At 36.8% G+C, this 22,704-nt stretch overlaps 1 protein-coding gene across 2 annotated transcripts; it reads right to left on the bottom strand.

The window, feature by feature from the left end:
- Positions 1 to 12,714: 12,714 nt before the first annotated feature.
- LOC149175026 (uncharacterized) lies at positions 12,715 to 16,799 on the bottom strand. 2 transcript variants are annotated; one of them, XR_016257959.1, is made up of 6 exons: positions 16,516 to 16,799; positions 16,012 to 16,425; positions 15,040 to 15,092; positions 14,852 to 14,889; positions 13,020 to 13,358; positions 12,715 to 12,900 (listed from the first exon to the last, which is right to left on the bottom strand). XR_016257959.1 is itself a non-coding variant. In XM_089419498.1 (5 exons), the coding sequence occupies exons 1-5, from the start codon at positions 16,526 to 16,528 to the stop codon at positions 13,160 to 13,162; spliced, it is 717 nt and encodes a 238-aa protein (XP_089275624.1). In that variant the 5' UTR covers positions 16,529 to 16,799; the 3' UTR covers positions 12,715 to 13,159. The 2 variants fall into 2 exon arrangements, 1 of the variants encoding a protein (XP_089275624.1); XM_089419498.1 differs by having other exon boundaries at positions 12,715 to 13,358.
- Between the last annotated feature and the right edge of the window lie 5,905 nt (positions 16,800 to 22,704).

Below are 22,704 nucleotides of genomic sequence, written 5' to 3'. Positions count from 1 at the left end.
TTCAAAGCCTAAATATTACATTAATTTGAGACTTATGAAACCAACCTCCTTAAAACACATGACCCCCCTATGTCTACTAAAATACAATGATTTTCCTTGGGTTGAATGTTGCTACATCACAAGGAGAATCCAATCAAGGTGGTCTTGTCCCAAAAAACTATGATTTTGTAATTTTGGTCAATAAAGGCGGGACATCTTCTGGTGCTGCTTGGGTTGACATCAATGACAACCACATTTCAACAAGTTCTTCTAGTTGACAAAGCTAAAGGTGTTTTTCTTTTTCTAGTGACATAAAAGAGGATTTGGCCTAATAATTTAGTGTTAACTTCATTGAATTTAACTTTAACTCCCAAATAATGGATAGTGAACCCTTGATGAATTTCGCTATTCTTCTTTTATAAGTTCCATCACTATAGAATTTTGAAGCCAAAGAGAATTTGAAAGGAAAAGGCCCATGGTTTGGATACATGTTTAAATTTGAGAGAGAAATGGGCTTATGATCAAAAGTTGCAAAGGGGATAATATAAGAGAGAAAATAGAGATTGTGAAGTAGAAGGTCACTATGGATAAGAAATCAATCTAGTCTTGTAGCAATTTCTCAAGGCCATATCTCTTATTTGTCCAGGTATACTTTAATAGGATTAACATCAATAAGATCCCAGTTAATTATAATTTTCTCCATATTCTCTCTAAATGGATCCTTAACAACATTTTCTCATCATTCCCTTTGTTGGAAAGAACTAAGTTAAAAATACCTATGAGAATATAGTTCTTAGTAACCTATGTTCCTTCAAGCACCTGCAATGAAGACTAACAAATCTCTTTCTCCTTGTAGGAAATAAGTGTGCGCTCGCACACACACACACACACACACACATTTGGTACTTGAGATTAATTGGGCCAATTGTGTAAGACCCTAATGTTGATCTCGATGAAAAAAATCCACTTGAAGTAAGGAGTTGTCCCATAATGTAAGTTCCTCCTAATGCACCTCTTGAGATTATAACATTATCTTCATTTCTTAGCTAATGCTTCTTGCTGAGTTTAAGCATATCAATTATTTCTAGTTTTGTCTCCTAGAGGAGGATAACCAGTTTCTCATATTTGATTAGGTCTTGCATGACTTCTTCCTTGAAATTCTTTCCCATTCTTTTACAATTCCAGGAGATAATATTCATCATTTAACGTTTATTTTCTGAGCCAATTATAATCAATTTCTTATTGGTTTTTTTATATTCCTGATAACTTTTCCTTGTTTTCTACATCTTCTCTTTTTTATTTTGTTGGTTTTCTCCCTAGAATTTTTTGTTGCTTTCCTTCTTCATCTTCATCTATTTTTTCTTCTTCTTCCATTTGATGTTACAATTTCTTCCCTATTACAACCCTAAAGGCTAGACTTTTTTCTAAATCTGGATCAATCTATTCAAGCTAATATGAAAATGGGTTGCCATTAGTGGAAAGAGAAGGGTTTATTTGAGAAGAACTATAGATGGGATGCACTCATCAGGTATGCATCCAATGGGTACACATCCATTAGATGCACTTGTTGGGCACACAAAATTTTGGGAGAAGCACTATTATTAGTGGAAAAGTCACAAAAGGGGCGGAGGCTCCATTAAGCATAGTCAAACTTTGGGAATGTGGGCGCTTGGGTCCACTTTGGAGAGTGAAGGGGCTTGCAAGTTTCATAGAAAAGGATGTCTCAAAAGAGTTAAGGCATACTAGAGGAGTTCATTCACAAGGCATGTAAAGAAGCTATATAGTTTGTGCAAGTTCAAGGTTGGCACAATAGAGTGAATTGCACTGGATGAGTGAGAAGCAAAAGATGAAGAAGAAGAAGACAAGACTTATAGGACGTAGGCCTATGGTTGCTTTAGAGGATGGATTATGCGAGTTTGTTGGGCAAGAGGCAGAAAGTGATATTTCCTTAGACTTCACTGTACGATTGTGATAGAATTGCAAACATAAGACTACAACTCCCTTCTTGTATATATATAACATTCTTCATCTTAATAATGTTAAGTAACCTACCTTTGGCACCACTTATACATGTGTGTCGTAGACCTTTTATGCTATTGGATGTCACTATTCCTTGCTATGCTTGTGTTGGATAAGTATTCAAATATTGGTTGTGTTAAAGTATTTGAGAGGATGGTTTAAAGGCCATTGTTGGACATGTGCCTACTATTGAATAAACTTAGTTGAGTAGGAATTAGTTGCATTTGATAGCTTGTAGCTTAGCGCAAAGTTATGGGCATACCTTAAGTGAATGGGCATAGTTTGGATGTAGTAGGTGTAGGCCAACCAAGCCACTTCAAACAAGATAAGGCAATGCTATACAACATCAGACACCAAAACAAATTTGGGAGAATCTCAAGTTAGAAAATAAATTTTTGGATAGATTGTAGGTCCATGACAAAGGTATTTGAGTATAGGACGCTAACAACAATATCTCTAGTTGGCTTTATTTTTAAATATAGTTTCCATTTAATATAATAAAACAAAAAAAACTACTAAAATAAATTAATAAAGGAATAGCAATAACAAGAATGCATGTGCTAATTAATATGTGAGATTGTGTTGATTTTTAAATTTTATATAATTTGAAAATTTATCAATCTGATATATATATAACTAACCTAATACATTTGATAATTATAAAATTATTCTTTAAAAATTATTTTTGTTTTGAGATATATATACTTAAATAATTTTAAGTACCTGCATTATATTAAATTATTATAATAATATTCTCCTCAAAATTCTATTAATAAATTTAACTCTTTTTAATTCATATCTAAAGAAAATATTTCTAATAACTTAATAATTTAATACATGTCAACGACAAAGAATTACAAATGATATATGTTATACATCTTAAACATTAGATTACAAATGATTACTACATTAGAAATGATTACTACATTTAATGTATATCATGGATGCAATTAACTTACAATACACTCATTAATATATAAATGAATGTTTTACTACTTGTTCACACATGATATGATGCATTGAATTTCATGCAGGAGATCGTACTTCCATCTTAGTCAACTTATCTATGATTATCATTACATAAAGTTACCTCAGGTTTTATTAAAAATGATTATAGTGTGATGTAATTTTAAGTGGGAATATGATTAACCCATGATACAGGTAGACCACATTCCATCGGATACACTAGTAACAATGGTTTCCAACATTTCCAAGTAACAAATGATCAACTATCAACTCTGCCTTAGCGTATTCATATTTCAATAATTAATGGAATTTTAAATATATTAATTTTTTTTCCTAAAATTAAATTAAAAAAATTAAAACTTAAAATTATAAAATAGTTTTTCCTTGTGTTTTGAGGTATTCATTGTTTTAATAAAAGACTAGAAACAAATTTATGATATATGGAAATTACTTTTCCAAGTGAATAAGAAAGAATGGTCAGTATTTCCTTGTGTTTTGAGGTATTCATTCTTTAATAAAAGATAGGAAACAAATTTATGATATATGGAAATTACTTTTCTAAGTGAATAAGAAAGAATTGTTTGTATGTGATAAAAAAGAAAAAGTTATTTTATATGTTTGTCTGTAATTTAATTCATATTATTATTCGATAAATATATTGAAATTGTACTTTAAGAAGAGATTATGTAAATAAAATATAAAGTTTTAAATAAAAAAGATTGTTAATATAAATTTAGATGTTCATCTATTTTTTAAATAAATTATGTTCAAATTTTTTATTAAGTTGGTGAAAGCATGATGTTGATATTGCTTCCATTAAGATTTAAGTTTCTTCAAAGATGTGGGTCCGCTTGCTTTGTGTTAGAGCTATAGAAAGTGATAGTGCCAAATTTTGGGAAAATAGATTCCCTCTAGTTGTGGCTTCTTAGTCAAACGAAAGTTGAGTAATTGAATGTTGCATCTTGGCTTTGCTTCATTGAATATATTCTCATCAAGAATGTAGAATGTGCATTCTTGTCACATCGAGATACGTGAAGCATTTGCCAAAACATGTAATACATGAACAAAAGGTAAAATACATTTAGAATTGCAAACTGTTAAAAACATACATACTTGAGGTGAAATACATATGTTCAAAAAAATGATTCGTATTTTGAGCTTGTGATTTGGATTTTGTACCCTTGGAGTATTCAAGACTCACTTCCATTAAGTCCCTTAACAAGTGCACATCAACTAACCAACAAAAAATCTATTACTTAGTTTAACAAGTCATCTATGTTGTTCTCTTGGCTTTGCTTCGTCGAATATATTCTCATCCAGAATGTGCATTCTTGTCACATTGAGATATGTGAAGCATTTGCCAAAACATGTAATACATGAACAAACCTACAAAAGGTAAAATACATTTAAAATTGCAAACAGTGAAAATCATACATACGTGAGGTGAAATACATGTGTTCAAATAAATGATTCATAATTTGAGCTTGTGATTTGGATATACTTGTGTTCAAATAAATGATTCGTAATTTGAGCTTGTGATTTGGATTTTGTACCCTTGGAGTATTCAAGACTCACTTCCTTTAAGTCCCTTAACAAGCAAGCTTCAACTAACCAACAAAAAAATCTATTACTTAGTTTAACAAGTCATCTATGTTGTTCGATTTGTCTCCATAGATCCATGTTAATTACAACCTTTGCCTTGTGTTTCATGGCCATCTAAGCATGCCAACTTCAAGTGCGAAAAATGCAATTTCCATAGTGAATAATTGAATAATATTTGTATGCATAGGTAAACTTTTAGAAACTCACTATAACCAACTAATTACCTAGTAGTAGCTTGTGCTGAAGTACACATTCTCTCCAATTTAACATTTGATTCTTTGCTCCTAAGAACATTTAGAACCTACATCCCTAAAATTCTCTTACAAACATGTTGCAACTCATGAAAAAAGACATACGCCTCCATTTGACAAGTCACCTCTTTGATTATATTTGTTCCAATGGAATAGTGTTAATGGTGGCCTTTACAATGCTTTTCATGGCCATGCAAGCATGTTAGCCCTTGAGTTTGGAAGAGGCCATTTCCATAGTGAAACACTAAAAAAAAAATTGCATGAAAATATCAACTTTTGAAAACTCACCTTCAACAACTACTTACGTAAATAGTTCAATTTATCACGTAAAAATACACACTCCAACTAACGGTTCATGGATTGGGCATATCATCTAAGTTTTGTTCCTCTAAAAGATTTGGGGCATGCGTCCCTAAGGTGATTCTACAAGGGAGTTATAGCTTGTTGGAAAGAAGTGTGCCTTGGTTTGAAAATTTGTGCTTTTTTTTTGGAGTCATCTCTTCAAAATAATGTTAATGGTGGTCATTCCATTGTGTTTTGTGGCACTATGACCATGCCAATCACTAGATTTAGTGGAGGCCATTTCTACAATGAAACATCAAACCATTTTTGCATGCACATGTCAACTTTTGGAAACTTGCCATGGGAAATAAACTATACATTTAGTCCAATTTGTCATGCCAAAATACCTGATGATTTGTAGATTGAACACATTTTTTGAGTCTTTTGTCATGGAGAACATTTGAAACCTCATGCATTCTTGAAGTGCTCTTACATGCGAGTTGCAACTTATGAAAAAACATGTTTGTTTGACACTTTAACTACTCATTTTGGATTCATCTACACTGAATAATGCTAATGATGGCCTCTACATTGTGTTTTGTGGCAAGACAAGTGTTTCAACTAGAAGAGCCATTTCCAAAGTGAAACATTGAACAATTTTGTATACATAGGTCTAACTTTTGGAAACTCACCTTAGGAAACCAATTACTTATGCCATTTGTCATGCCAAAAGACACACACTCAAATTGATTGTTCATGACTTAGGCATACTCTTTTGAATTTCTTACCCCTAGAAGCATTAGAGACGTGTCCATGGAATGTTCTTACAAGCAAGTTGAAACTCACTAGAAACAAATCATGCCTCCATCTCGCAATTTGACAAATTGTCAGTTATGTTTGATCATTTGTATGGAAATGCTAATGGTGACCAATGTATTGTATTTCATAGCTCTACAAGCATGCCAACTCCTAGGTTTATAGAGACCATTTTTATAGGGATTCAAATAACTAGCCAATGTTTTGGCCTTTTTCTATTAAAGTGTCAGAGGAATTTGGTGACTCATATTTAGTGAAATGCACCCAAAAATTGGTTGAAATTGTTGTTTTTGATTACACAAATCAATTCAAAGCATCTATAACCCCAAGGCACCCTAATATGCATTACGTAAAAAATTTAATGATATATTCGTAAAAATATTGAGAGTTTTAATGATTTTTAAGTTAAAAGAATTTTAAAGTATAAACATTGAGCTAATAAATTTTTTAAAATGCCAAAATTGTCAACTATTTTTTGTTTTTAATTTTATTTTCAAAAACCATGGAATATTAACCCACTCTAAATATTACTCCCAACACTTACAATTTATGATTTCATCAAAACAAAATCAAAATTGTTGGACTACCTTATAATAAATGTTAGAGATACCTCTTAGAAGAAACACCATATGGTAAAGGGACACATGTTGGTTGTTTCTTCATACATGAATTCCATAGTGAAACACTTATTAATTTTGCATGCATAGATCAACTTTGAAAACTTGTCTCAAGCAATCAGTTACCTACATTGTCCAATTCGTTAAGCCAAAATGTACATGTGCTCCAACTAATATTTCATGAATTAAGCATACTATTTGAAGTCCCCCACCCCCCCTCCCCCCAACAAAAGAGAATTTGAGACTTGTATCACTTAAGCTCCCTTGCAAGTGAGTTGCAACTTGTACAAAAAAAGAAAATATATCATCCCGCCATTTGAAAATATGAATTTTTGGTGGATTCATCTACACAAAACAATGCTAATGGTGGTCTTTGCATTTCCATTTTTGACCATACAAGTGCCCCAACTCCCGAGTTTGGAGGGTATAAAGAACACAAAATAATTTTGCATGCATAGGTCAACTTGAGGAAGCTTTCCCTAAGCAATTGGTCGCCTATAGATGTGGTATAGACTTATATGACCAAGTCTAGGGTTGTATAGCCTAAATATTTGTATAAGGAATGGCTCATTGTGGTTTACTTGGTTAAAGGTTAGGAAAGATAAGGACAAAACTTTAAAGTGACTCAACTAACCATGTTGTCTAACCATAACATCTTCATTATTTATTATCAGTGCTCAAGCCTATCCAAGAATTATCTCGATTACTATGTCCAACCAATGTCATTTGATAGTATTTGATAAAATTTGGGGGAGCAAAAGCCACACATTTCATGTCCCTATTACCTTCTTGTTGTCTTGCATCTTCAAAGTGTTAATTGTCTTTACAACATCCATTGAGCCTAGAACTCATTTCCTTGACCAATAGGAGTTATTAGATGGATTCAAATGTTAAAAGTGTGAAGAAGACTACAATGGCAAAGCTCAAAACGATTAGCAAAAGGATTTCTAGATGAGCAAGTATGATGAAGAGCTTCAAAGTTTAGTCGCCCAATGCCATCATTTCCCCAAAACCATGGTAGTTAGGAGAGCTAAAGGCACTTAAAGTTAAGCTTGTATGCACTAGATTGAAAAGTCTAGTGACAAGCCAACTAAGGAGGTGAGGAGAAAAATAAGTCAACCACTCAACGTTTTAATGGGATTTGTCAATTATTACAAACTTGTCCTTTAATTCCAATAATTGAGTAAGGAATGAAAAATGGTAATGCAAACCTAGATTAACATTGTTCCTCATAGATTATTCAATTTACAAAGGCCTACATGTGATTAATGTTCGTCTTTGGATGAACTACATGTGATCTTGTCTAATATGCCTAGTGATAGAAACCTAGGGTTAGATGGCTTCTGACATGAATTATATAAGCACAACTAGGTCTTTGTGGGATCATGCTTTCTTTAGGTTATTTGAAAGGCCATTTCTAACAAATCAATCATAAATATAATTGATAGATGCAAATATGGTGATTCAAAGATAAGTCCTTAATGGCTGCTAATTTGCTTACAACAAGATTGTAGACAAAGCGGAAGGGGGGCATTGAGGGACAAGAGGGCTTGGCGGTTGGGGAACCCTAGCTGCCTCGGCCCTCTGGTTTGTGTTGCCACTCCCATTTTCCTTGCTCGCGTTGTCGTGGCTTTCCCCATTGTCGTTCGTTGCTTGCATGGCTGTTTCCGGTGCATCTCTGCCTACGCTGCCTTGGTGCGGGTCTGCTTGCATGGGTCGTCTACGTGGTTTACCAGGGTTCTTGTTTCGTTGTGGTTTTGATGCCTCGTCTTTGTCGAGGATTTCTCTAGTCAGTCTAGTGCCAATGTTGTCTATCTCCGATGTCATTGTCGCCTCGCCTCATTGGTGTTGTTCTTGACGAACCATTTGCTGTGAGCTTGGGTGTTGGTGTTTCGTCAGGGTCTTTGGGCTTCGTTCACCAAAGTTTTCAGCAGTCCCTTCTTTGTCTCTATAGGTTTTGCTATGTTGTCGTCACCACTGTCTGGTGTGTTGTTGCGGGTTTATCTGGTCGGGGTCTGCAGTTGTTTTGTCATGGCATTGTTCTTGGCTTCACTAATTGTGATACTTGCCTCCACCTCACTTTGTTTGTCAACCTCTACTCCTACTTCGCTTGTGAGTTTTTGGGTTGGATTCGTCGACATTTTGTTGTCTATTCTTGGGTTTTGGCCCAGTTAATTTTGTAATATATTTTGATTTTAATCAGAATGCTCTGAGATGTATCTCAGCCCTTTTTTGGGGTTTTTTTGTTTGAGCCTCTAGGGTTATGTTGTTTATAGGTATGTCTTATGTGGGAAATTTGGATTTCTTTGTAGCCTCTTCTTGGATCTAGGAAGATCTTGTTCAACTACACACTCTACTTGTGCATTTACAAAATGTAATTTTGTTTATCTCCATAAATAAAGTTACAATTTTTTCCTGGGAAAAAAAAAGATTGTAGACAAAGCCCTAGTTATACATGTTAAAAAATCATTTCATAACTTATTCAACTTGGCAACACTGGTTAAATAAATGTAGATATGTTATGAACAACATCATTAATTTATGGGATATTGGGAAGGGATAGAGTGAGCTAGAGTTATCGACCAAGATACTTTTTTGCTCAAAAGTGACTTTAAAAGATGTATGATCTTCTAGAATGGCCTTTTATTTTGGCCATGGTTTTGAGACCTTTTTTCACAAGGAAGTAGAACCTATCCTTGCTAATTTATCAACTTGTTACTCCATAATGACTTCAAAATTGAAGGGATAGGGCTCCTTATTCGATTACAACATTTCCCTCTAGCTCCAGTTCTTTATGTTATGGCAAATGAAGCCTTAAACAATCCCTTATGGTGAAAAGTTGGGTTAGAGAACATTTGGGAAATCACTCTCCAAGTCAAGGCGATGCAGTTGATAAGTGGACATTTCTCTAAAGACTCGTATAACTACAAAATTAGGACATTGTTATCCTATTACTATAGACCCAAGGATTATCATATACACATGGTGAACCTAATACACATACGTAATATACATTAGAAAGCATTTTCAAGGAGTTTCACTTAATTTAGGCATCATTTTCTCTTTCTCTTGCTTCGTAGCTCTTATCCTAACCCTTTTTCTCCTTCTGGTACCCTCAATTAGGTTTTAATTGAGCCTTTCACATCATTTTATAGCTTCTTTCATGTCCAATGTACAATTATAACCCTCTTATTGGTATTAAGCCTAATTTCGAGGTTGGCCACATAGAATCATGCCAACTTGCAAGGTTTGCGTTACCTCACCAATATTATCTGCTACAAAGGATAATTTTTTAAAGCATTACATGAATCATTATAGAATGTTGTAGAGCCTAATTTTTAGTGTATTGGAAAAAGGGCATTTCACTCCCATTAAGGCCAACTGGATGATACAAATTTGGTATTATGATCATACACTTCATCTAATGTTTGAATTAAAAATTTTCAAATCTTTTATCCATGGAGCTTCTCCTATAGTTTATTCCCCCTACAAATGAATGTGTTTAAAAAAGTTATGTAGTTTTGTTTTGGTTGAGCTTGCACAAGTGACCTAACACATATCATTTGAGACATTCCATCAAATAAATACACATTGTTTATGGGTTACTTTCTACAAATATTTTGCATAAACCATTAGCTTTTCCCAAACCTTCGTAATATTCATTCTCTTCAATCGGGTAACGCTCCCTCAAAACATATAGTTGTTGCCATTCACTACAAAAATTAAGGGCTTAATACTTTGACACAAACACGAGTGTATCTACTCGATATACAAAATGGAATGGAATATGATGCATGTTTTTTTTTGGTTAATATAGTGAATTGGCATGCCAATGTTAGTTTAGTTTGCTTAAATCTACTTCATTTCACTGCAAATTGTTTTTTTACAAATATGTTGAGAACCCATAGTTATTTCATAATACTCTCTTCTTAAGCCCCAAGTTGGCACCCCATAGGGCTAGTTTCCTTTTTCATTTTTGGTTTCCTTAATTGTAATTAGTTTGGACAGACATATCTTGATTGTTTCATCCCTTCATCTACATATTCTTTGGCAATCACAATGGGACGACTTTATTTGCTTTCACTTTGGCCTTGTTTGTTTCAGATCCTGCCTAGATCATGGGGACCTTTATCTTGCTCTCTTCTTTGCTAGGGTTTTGTATCCTCCTTTTATGATTATTTTAAGCCCTCATTATTGTATTTTATGAAGGTTGAATAGTTTTGAACTTGAATATTCACTCATATGCAACACTAGGAACCCTCATGTTTCATTTTCTTAATTTGATATCAAAAACCTTGTTAATGATGGAAGCCAAACCCAACCTAATATTGATGTGTCAAATTATGATGATGGTGGCCCTTGGGGTTTGTCTAGGTTAAAAAAATAGGATTTCAACCATACAACCCTTATTTCCACTCTTCCTTAATCCCCCTACCCAAAGTTGGCCTTGAGGATCTCATTTCATCGACGTATATCACTTATTCCTCATTTGTTTTTATCCCCTTCACATTACTTTGAAATCGATGTTACCACGCTTCAAAGGATCACCTTTGCTCGTTCCTACTTCACTCGATTGAGCATATGTTAGCCATCACCTTCCAAACAAACCAATCTAAAATTCAAGTTATAGTTAGTTAAAGTCATTTTGATGTTCCTCCTAACTACACTTCATTTTCACTCAACTGACCATATGTACAGCCATCACCCTTCCAAACAAACCAATCTAAAAATCAACCTGTAATTAGTCAAAGTAATCTTGATGTCCCCCCTAACTAGACATCATTTCATTCACTTTTCAATCTCAATGTTTTTCCTAATTATACATCATTTAATTCACTTTTCAAAACCTTGATCTAATGAACAACCCACTCATTTTGTTTCTCAAAAAAACACACCACATATAGTGTTTAGGATACATTTTCAACAACAATTAGCTTGTTGCCAAACCCAAGCCTACATTCTCATGTGCTTCTAACTTTCATGGCTTCGCATGTGGGATGGCTTCTCAAACTCCCTTCACTTCGCATGAGATAGTTTGTCAATTGCCCCTCATTTATCTTGGGTGTCAATTGCCCCTCATTTATCTTGGGACACATGTCTCAACTTCCCTTAGTTCTCACGGGATAGCTCATTAACCACCCCTAATTTAGCTTGGGATGGTATCTCAACCTCCCCATTCCACTCAATGATTGGTTTCTCAACCATGTTTTTGTCCCTCGTGGTATTGTTCTTCAATCTAAAATGGCCATTTCACACATATTGTCTTCATTTTTGTCCAAATCAAATTCACAATCATACACATGCAGGAATAGTGTCTAGCCAAGCTTTTTTACTCAATTTCAAAACTTGTTATCTAAGTCCCTCACCTCATTTGCCTCCTCTATACTCTCCATATTCTGCATATCCTCCATATCCTCAACAACGGTATCCTTGACCATTTCCATATTCATATCCATATTCTTTCTCTCAACCATCTCCTTACATTAATCTAGATGTTTCATGCCTTAGGGTGTCCCTCTTCAGCCTTATGTTAATCTTGGACCTTCTTTCATAATTAACGTGCCACATCTTCATTTCCACCATTCTGCATCTCATCCACAAACTATCTCAAAATCCCAATGTCTACCCATGTTCAAATGACCCTTTTGCCTTAGAATTTACCTCGATTGCCCTAGCCAAGACGTTGTTGCCCATGTTGACGCTTTTGTGATACTTGTTGTGTTTGGATGCCTTAAAAAAAATTGTATTGAATCTTTTCCCTGGTTCACTCACAGATGAGGATCTTAGATGGTTTCACCACCTCGCACAAAATCTGCTAGTCACTTCCAAGTTCCAGCAAATCATGGATGCTTTTGTTGGACACTTTGACATAGCTAGACCTCTGATATTGGCATGAAACTTTTGCTCAACACAAAATAGAGGGATAATGGACCATTTTTCCATTATGTCTGAAGGTGACCTCAAGTTGTTTCCTCATGCAAAACAACTATTGATCATTATCAACTTCTTGTTTACAAATTCACTTTAACCACAAGCATGTCTTTAGTTGTTTACAAAAAGTCCGAAATGATAACAGAATGCCCTAGAAAACAGCCTTGCACACACGAAGTTTGGAAGTTTGGAGATTCAAGCTGGTCTAGTCTTGCAACAATACCAAACACCTTCTTATGAAGATAGAAACATTAGCATAACTGGAGATTGTGTGATTGAAAAAATAGAGTCAAACAGACATGTGAGACAACTCTTCTGACAGATAATGATGATCTGTTTTCATTTACAGTTCATCTCCTGACAACTCATATGACATACCATTATGACCTGCTTCCATATATCTTTTTCATTCCAGAGCACACACTCTGCTGGAGATCCTGGAAGTACATAAAGAAAAAATAGAATGCACTGAAAACATTGCAAGAATTTGGTAATTGTTGCTATAGCATGCACAGTGGGGAATCCTTTCATTCAAAAAGGAGACAAGTGAACTTGCCTCTTAAGAATTCGGTGATGCACTGCCCATTTGACTCTGACTGCCTCTGATATCTTCTTCTTCTGCTCAACTGATTTGGGGGCCCTATTGTCTTTACGCTTCTGCTCGTCCATTGCCTTCTCCATTTCAACAGCCTACAACTAGTTTCGATCCACCTTTTCTTTTAGGATTCCATAAGCATCCCACTGTAGTTTGTCCTCACCATGAGCACCTAATCTAGCAGCTTCTGCAACACTCTCTTCCCACTCAAACAAACATGTTTCTTGCAATTTCTTCCTCTTGCGACGTTCTTTAAAGACCTTTCTCATTGCTATTCCAATCTTTATCCTTGTATCCTCACTGCAAGAAAGAATTTTCAATGATAAATTAAGAAAAATGTTTAACAGGATGTAACAAGCAAGATACAGGAGCTTGAAGGAAAGCCAAGAAGGCCTTGCTAAAAAATAGTTAAAAGGCATAATCTGTTATTACTTTAAGGAAAAGGATCTGAAGTCTTGAGTGCAAAATAAAACATGATACTCGATCATTTCGAGGATAAATGGATGAGCTAGGATTTAGGGTTACAAGTCAACCTTCCTCTGACCTTTGATGGTGGCCAATTAGTGGGGAGAAGGGGGAGACACTGGGGTAGTATACCCCCCAATGCCCCTCGCTTCCCCCCAGCCCCCCAACCCCACCACCACCAACAAACCCAATCCCTTACAGATAAATGCTTCTGATAAATCCTGGCAATCGACCTTTAATGGATGAGATTCTGAGAATTCAGCAGGAGGGCCTTAGAAACCAATTTTTACCATGCCCTACCAAAAATTGGCGTTGGGAGAAGAGAAATCCAAATCGAAGCATCACAATTAATCCATCAGAGGTAGCTATAGATATTGCAATGGTTAGGGCATTGGGTATAATTGACCCTCAGAATAGACCTTGACTGGCTGGATTAGCAACCACTCGAAATTGGAAGGGGCTTATGAGCTGTCTCTGTTAGGGAGAGGCTATTTCCTGATTCGACTGTCTTCCCTCGACAGAGGAAAGAAATGTTATTTTTGAATGTGGACAATGGCTCATGAGCAGAACTGCCCTGTTGATGGAGTTTTGGGCATGGATTTTGATCCAATGGAAAAAGTTATTATCATTTCCATTGCTGCTATGGTAGTGATAATGATTTGAAAGGTTAAGGCAATTAATAATTATTTCCAAAAATATCAAATTCTGCTGCACAACCACTGATTCCTGGCAATGCGAATGAGTATTTTCCAAGGCTTTAAGAGATTCTCTTGGTCCCTATGTGAGAATGGCAAAACTAACAAGACAATGAAAGTTGGATGATCTATGCCAGAATCTGTGTAAACGTGCATCTGAGCAAACCATTACCGAACAAAGGAACTCTAGAGCTAGGAACAAAATATCCATTATGAAAATACTCCATTTAAGTGCAATTTTTGGCAATGGTATGGTCATTTCAAGTAGGTGTGTCCTATAAATTCGAAGAAGCAGATCTTGAAAAGGAAGTGAAGGAATCCCCAAAAAGGAACCTTTCTCCCCAAGGGAATCTGGATGGCCAGAAAAAGACGAGATCAGAAGGTCAAGAGCAAAAAACTCAAACTGGACCTTAAGGGACAAAACAAAGTAATGCAGGAATCCAAAGGCCCAGAGACCAAGGAATTCACCAATCAAAATGGAACCATTATATTAGGACGTATTATGCACCTTGTGTAACCATGTATTATCTGATAGGGCATTGATTTCAACAAGAGATGTGCTTTAGAAGACAATTTGAAACATAGAGTGGAAGCAACAAATTATATGCTACCAAAATTAAACAACCAGTTTACCTCTGAGGATGACCAAAGTTCAAAAGTTTCCTTCTAACCTGCAAATCCAGATAACACCAAGTTAAAAGAGCAGATTCCCTACATTGAAATTGACAAAACAACATAATTCTATGGACATTAATGATTAAAGTGGGGATACTTTAATACATTGGTCTCTAAAATAAATTTCATTTATTACATGACATCACCTTGGGGTCCTGCATTGCCTGTTTGGTCCTCTCACGTATCAGTGCAAGAGTTTCTGCATTATAACAACCATTAATATTGTGAAATAGCATATGACATAACCTTAATGGAATAACATATCGATCATATCCAGAAAAGTGACGATATAACTTACTGATAACAAATACTCAGTATTGTCTAACTAGAGAAATCAAACATACTCCCTTAGACCTTAAACCACAATGAAACCTCTTTAGTGCTCCTCCGGCTAAGTCATGCCTCATAAAATAAGATTAATCTAAAACCCCTGTGAACAAAACAGAAACCATCTGGGCATCTGATTCAAACTTTTTCAAAATACCAGGAACAACAGCAAATTTGTTAAGCAGATGGGTGCTCTTTTGAATTACTGTGGTCTCAGTTCATCTTCTAATTTGCTTTTATTCACTTTATGTATATAAATCACTGTGTCAGTACATGGGACTCAATTATAACAGTAATATGATTTTCTAGTCTCTAGACATGTCAATCCTCTGAATATCAGACATTATAAAGTCTTTGCTATCTCTATATCTCATAGACCGCTGTTGCCCACAATGCAAGCCTGAAAATAGGACTATGTACTTTACTCTACTTCCAGTCTTACTCAGAAAAGCAAAACCCCCTCGTGGCATAATCATAATCATAAGATATACAAAATTACTTTTCTTTTTTTCAAAAAACTTCCCCTGAAACCCAAGGGATGTTTCCCCACATTTTTTTCGAAAAAACCTCACCTGAAACCCAAGGGATGTTTTCCACATTAGGGATAGCATCCTCGTAAATTTTAGGATGCACCTAACCCAATGGAATTTTAACCAGACACTTGACATCGAACCAGCAGACTGCCCAAATTTTCGGTGAGCAAGAGTTGAGGTTGAGCTAATTCCTTGGGGTATAACGACTCCAACAAACATGCATATCCTGTAAATATGATGCTCTGTGAGGGAGTTTACCTGGGCTGTGTTTTCTGCCTCTGTTCCAGGGTACTTTTCCTTTATTGGCATTACTGATCCTCAATCTCCTTTCATCTTCCTTGGAAGGCATTTCTTCCGTATCATCGACAGAGAACCTATCTAATCCACCCTCTATTCCGCTGTATGTACTTACATCCTTTTCTTGCAATATAGGAACGGCATTGTCTACTGGAGCAATTGTCTCAACAACCTTGGTTACAATAGATCTGAGCAATCTCAGATGCCTGGATTTAGAAGCTCCTTGGCTAGAAAGTTGTAATCCAGTCTTCCATTTTGAAGACAGTTCATTGTTTTTAATGCGAATGAAGTTTGCTAAATTTCTTCCATGGGACAACGGGCACAAGCGCTTTGCAAGAACACCAGCCTGAAGAGATGACTGCAAGGTTATGGTATCTGTCCAGAAAGCAGAGTTTTTGAGTATAATTGTTACCAGAGAGCTTAAACATATAATCAATGAGAGTAAAAGAGAGAAAATTGGCTGACCTGATAACGGCATGGGGCAATGCAAACAACCCAACGGGAGCTCATTCACCACCTGCTCCTCTTCATTCAATTCTTGAAGGCTGTTGTGTGTATGTGTACTTGAACGAATCCTGGCGCTAAATGGTCTTTACGCATGGAAATAATATGACGACCTCTGCGATCCTCTTGTGGAGTATAAAATCCGGCAGAGAGCGCAGCATGAACCAGCCATAGAGGGAGAACCGCACAAACAAGATTGTGGAAGAGATAATAGAAACGGACGAGACAAAGTCAATATCAAATCTCACATATCAATAAAAGTTATTAGAAATTTAGAATCCTAGAAGAGGTCATAAATTGACAGCTTTTCAGTAACAACATAAGTATTTAGAGCGCAAGAAAATGTCACAATGAGAGAGCCACTTTAAATTCTAAGTATTTTTTTTAAGATTTGATGATTGAGTAGTTGATAAAATGGGAGGTTGTCTTTTCTATCTAATTTTAAATCTTATAAATTTTATAGGGAATATCTATGGTCCATTTTGATAAGGCTCAAGGCGTAGTTTCTCTCTCGAGGAGTCTTGGCTCTTGCTAAGTCATAAATTCCTAGTATATTTGCCTTACAGGCTCTTGGATATATTCTCGGTGTTACAATAGCAGTCGCTACGTTTGATCTTGGATTGCTCCATTTTTATTGTTAAATTGTTTGATAATATGAAATTATGACACTGAAAATCCACTCTTGCATTTTTGTAAGATAAAAAAACAAAGAGAAAAATAATATCTCCTCTAGAATTGTGGTTTATTAACTAATATGTGTTTTTCTTTTGTATGTATGCCCCCTCTTCTCTCTACCTAAACATGATACAAAAGTGATGTTCCTTTTACAATTAGTGTTTCACAAGCATTACACAAATTTATTAACTAATATGCGTTTTTCTTTTGTATTTATGGCCCCTCTTCTGTCTACCTAGACATGATACAAAAGGGATGTTCCTTTTAGAATTAGTGCTTCACAAGCATTACCCAATTTTGGTTTTCTCCAAGTTATGCCCCTTTTTATTAATGGTTTAAAATTCTTATGTTTGAATCATAGAGGAACCACAACAACGCATTTATAATTTAGTAGTTAAATTTTATTGTGAAGATGATGATGGTGTTGTACAGGAAGGCTTGCAAAAAATAACCCAATGTAGCTGACCTATATTTCATGCATTACTTCAACAAAGACTAATTTGTCATAATTTTTTGTCATTAGTAAAAAGGAAGCAAAGGATAACAAGAATTAGAGCAAAAAACAATGAGACGGGCAACGAGCAATGGGAAGGCTGAGACCATAATAGGGTAAAAGGTTGTGAAAGGGCTAAGGAGCTTCTCTTTTAATGCCAATATAGGGGAAAGAACCAAATCATTGAACCTACTCAACAGAAAAGGACAACATGTTCGGCTTTCTAAAACCAAACTTTGACAAACTTAGCCACAAAATAAAAGGAAACATCAAATCTAGAAGGAGAAATGAGAGAATGTAGCACATGCCTTCCTTTATGGATGCATCAAGAAGGGGGAGGACATCATCATCTTTATCCTGAGAGGTAGATCTGCAATTCACACCATTCTTCTGGAGACCACCCTTCTAACTGAGGAGACCATCCTCTGTGGTTAAATTGTAGTACTCTAAGTACCTTTCTTTGTGCGGATCACTCTCGAACTTAGCATAGCTAGAGAATGCCTATTGGATTTTTGGCAAATGTCAATTAATGTCATACAAGTGATAACGGTGCCATAAACATCATGCATCCAGTGTTTATGCTAAGTGGAGGTGATGCTCAACTTTAAATGTCCTACCATCTAACAAACCTTAATTAGATTTATATCCTTCAATCTACATTTCTAGTGGAAAATAAAAATAGAATTATTATATTATTACATAAATAAAAATTATAACCAAATTTAACAATATATATAATTATTTAAAAAAAAAACTTATCTAATTAAAAACATTTATACAACCCTTATTAAGAAATATGAACTGTATATTAAAAAATAGAAAATCAAAAGATTTAATAATACCAATAATTTTTTTTTACATTGATTTGATTATTCTCGTTCATCTAGATACTCTTATATCCTTATTTTTTATTATTTTTTGAGAATTTCATATATTAATATTTCAATATTATTGAGTAAAAGATAACGACCAAGCCTTGATTTTATGAGCGGAGAGAGATGGCTCTACAAACCCTAGCTATGGCAATTAGGGTTATGGGAGTGTTAAACTATAATGCTTTTACTCCATGGCTGGGGTTTTTGTAATTTTTTATGTTTGACTCCTCTTCTATTGGTAATATTTTGGTATTTTATTCATATGAAGTTAGGTTTTTCCCCTACCTTGATAGCTAGAGGTTCTCTACCTCTCTAACTATAGTTGATAGTAGTTTTATTGTAATTTGGTTCGTATTTGCTACTAGCGTTGTATGGAGTTGGACCTTGTTGACTATGAACCCCCGCCTTCCCCATGTTGGAACATTTTTGTGGATTTAGTTAGCGGGTTAAAATATTCTCCACTTTCTACGATTATTGTGCCTCCTGCTACATGTGTCTATGGTTCCCCTTACTGTGGTATGGAGGATTTCTTGGGAAAGGCAGTCTCCAATGGTGATAATGATAGGTCCCTATAATAGTAGGGTATCCCCCTTATTTTTAGTGTTAGTGTAGCCCCCTGGTGGGCTCCAGTATTGTAGCAATAATGCTACAACTCCTGGAGCTTCCTTCTTTAATTTTATCAACCCGGTAGTTCGTAACAAACTTGGAAGCGACGGTGTTGTATGCACAAGTACTAGCTCTTGCCGCAGCTGTCACCTGGTCAGCTGGCACAAGTCCGCTAGGGGCTCAAGCCAACTTCTATGAGCTCTTAGAAGAAGCTTTTTAACTGATGGACGAAAGCTAACTCAAAGGAAGCTAATCTATTTGCAAAAAGGAACTGAAAGCCAACAAGAAACGCAAACCCTAGCAAACCCTAATTCTACCAACTAGTCTTACTGATGCAGAGATGGAATGCAAACTACTGAAGGAGATGCCATTACTTCTATGAAGGTAAAATGCATGTGTCTAGACTACCTCTATCTGAAGAAAACATCTTTTGTATTTTTGTTTCAATGATTAGAATTATCATGCATGTGCCTTTAACTAGCTTTTTACTGTGCAGAGGTGGATCAAGGAGGAGAAAGGCTTGAAAAAGGTTGGGAAGGTTCAGAGAGGGTCTAAGGGGTCCCTAACACCCTTCCAGAGAGTTTCACAAAGTTTGGCTACCAAGAGACCGCGTTCATGAGTTTCTACAGGAAGTCTGCAGGGGTTCTACAGGATGTTTCAGAATTTCTACAGGATGTTCAGTAATTCCTACAGGATGTTCTACAATCGGATTTTGGGTGATGGGTGAGTATAAGAGGCTGCATGGGTGGATAGGGAGGTAGGAGAGGGGTTTGTAATGACTTAGTGACAGAGAGATGAGATGATGAGGGGGTGTGCTAAGCTAGTTTGTCTGAAGGAGGGTAGAGGGAATGGAAGGCCGAAAAGGTAGGATAACGTGGGCAATAGAGTAGCTGAGAGACAAGGGGTCTAATTGGGAGATGAGCAGTTGGCCTGGGCAAGGCTTAGAAGGATGAGAGGGTGAGGGAGTAGCACTGCACAGTGTAAACTGAACCAAATCGTCCACGTCCTGCACATAATCAAAACATTCCTAACTGTTTAATGGAACCAATGAACAACAACGCTATTTCTAAGGAAAACCATGTATGGTACTGAAGCAAAGAAACATTCCAAGAGGTCTGAACGCATGGACAACTTCTACAAATGAAAATATTGCACCACAGATTGCATGAATACGTAAACCAATGTTTTTGGTGGGTAGCACTGTCTGCAATTCCAGCCCCTAGAAAGAGGTGAAAATGAGTGTGCAGGCAACCCTTTTCTAGAACTTTTATCAACTCCAATCTCTTCACTCTATTCTAAACAGCTGAAGCAACTCTGTCTTATAACAATGACCTACTTAACCACACCAAGAAATCTAACTCAACAAACTGCGTTTCAAATGCATGTAAAGAAAAACCATAATGCTGAAAGAAAAGATAACAATACAGAAGAAGGAGGCCTTAGGCTCTCAGGTTGGGCCCAACCCCGAGAGCTATGGCTCCTTTAAAAGCTCAGAACTGAGATCAAATCTGACTGCTTTCCATTAAAAAATAATAATCATAAGTCAAATAGCATGCCAATAATGGCTACAAAAGAGCAAAACCAAGCTAGCAGCTCGTAGTGCAGAATGTGCAACAATGTTTCAAAAGTCCTTTTCGAAGGCTAAGGCCTTATCATTTATACATCACGAGGCCCCAAGCTAGCCTCCTAAATCAGTGGGACTTGGCTGACCAAACTAGGAGTGAACTGCTGCTTCCTCAAAATCCGTTTCGCTACCTTCTAAATCCGGTTGTGGTGGCTGTTGGAGCTCAGAGTTGGGGGTGAAGATCCCGAGGAAGGCCATTTAATGCTGTGGACAACCCTTCTACGAATCCTCAACCCTATCTTGGCTGTCTCCTGGTCCTTATCTGCCCGGTTTTGTTCCAATCATGTGTCAAAAAACTTGAAATGAGCACGTGTTAGCCACCTAGGAATAGTGACTGCCCTTATTCGTACAAATGACATAAACATACTAAAAAATGATGCATAAGTTATGAAAAATGAAGGATTGAGCAAAGGTAGTTAGGCCAAATGAGCCCAAAATGTTACCAAATTTGGGGCTCATGATCACCCCCCAGCTAAAATGATTTCTCATCCCTGAGCAACTAATCCAGCTCCTCGTCCTTCATTGCTTTCACCGCCACCCTCACATCCCAGGCTTCTGAAGTGGTCTCCTCCTCACTGGCATGGAACCCAGCCTTCCTTTCCACCTCTTCCCACTGCTTATGCTCTTCTTTTTCTGTGCTGCCTTCCATCAATCCTAACAGAAGAGGTGGGCTTAGCTTGAGGCCAATCCAGTTGGCTTGGAGGTTCTGTATGGACTTCTTGTAGAGGGGCACCCGTGCTAGAGCTTCCCTCATTCGAGTTGGAGTATGATATTCTCTGATTTTAAGGCTGTGGGACAATGTGTTCCATCGGCGGGTGCAAGCATGAACACAGTTGTCCCCTAATAGTCGCTCCATATCCTCGAAATGTGTGATGGCCTAAGCCTGCTGATCCATATATTTCAATAAAGTTTGAGGGTTGGTGGCTAAGTGTTGGTGGGCCGATATCAATGCAGTGGGATCCCCTGGCTCTGCTCTAATCAGCAGTGGCTCATGTAATTCTCGGTCCATGACCTCTTTGACCTCTGCTGCCCTCTTTTCTTCATGGTTCAACCATGAGGCAAATGCCATCAACTGCATATCCCCTACAACTGTGTTGGGATCCCATGAATTCACATTAGGAAGGGCCAAATTATGGAGATAGAACTCCGAGAGTTTGGCCTTATCCTCCGATGAACTGTTATTGCATAACGCTGTGAACTGCTGGGGGTCTTGGAGTTGGGAGATACCCCTCTGTGCCAATGCATTAATCTGAAATTGCAGCCACTGGTCTCGTAGGTACAGGCCATAGGATTTGGCCGGTTGTCTGCATTGTAGAGCATCCATGGCCCAACTGGCCATGCAAGCCAGTTGTGCCTCTTTTTGCTGCAACTGCTGTTTGAGAGCTTGTATCTCGATTTGTGCTTGCAGTTCCCTTTCCTGTAGATGCGAGGTTGGCTCCCCAAGACCAACTTGCAGTCCTTCTCTGCCTTGATGTTCTGCTGTAGTGTCCCCTGAGGATGTGCCCTTTTCCTTCTTCAGTTCCTGTAGCTGCAGTTTAAGTTTCTCGTTCTCTTCCTGTAGGAATACCCGCATATACTACGACGACAATTTTCATGCAAAAGGAAGACGACGCTTGCAATTTTATGCTCAGACTGTAGTTTTACATTTTTGAGGACGTCGACTTCACCACCCTTCAAACCAATTGCATGGGAGGAACAGGTTCAGGCTTACCTTTTCCAATTCGCCACCTTTGACGTGAATAGATCAATTTCCGTTCGTAGCGGCGAGCTTCCTGTAGCGCAGCTTCCTGTAGAAGTCGCGCACAGGTTCCGAAGAGCACGTTAGTGGTTCTGCGCCTTCTGTGCCACCACCAGACGTCTGAACGAGCCGAGGACTT

The sequence above is a fragment of the Pinus tabuliformis genome, chromosome 4_1 (genome assembly GCF_031772625.1).
Source record: "Pinus tabuliformis cultivar Carrire ecotype Pingquan chromosome 4_1, CPIR1, whole genome shotgun sequence".
In the NCBI taxonomy this organism is placed as follows: Eukaryota; Viridiplantae; Streptophyta; class Pinopsida; order Pinales; family Pinaceae; genus Pinus; species Pinus tabuliformis.
Note: the sequence above shows the minus strand (reverse complement) of the source record. Positions and strands in the feature narration are given on the sequence as shown.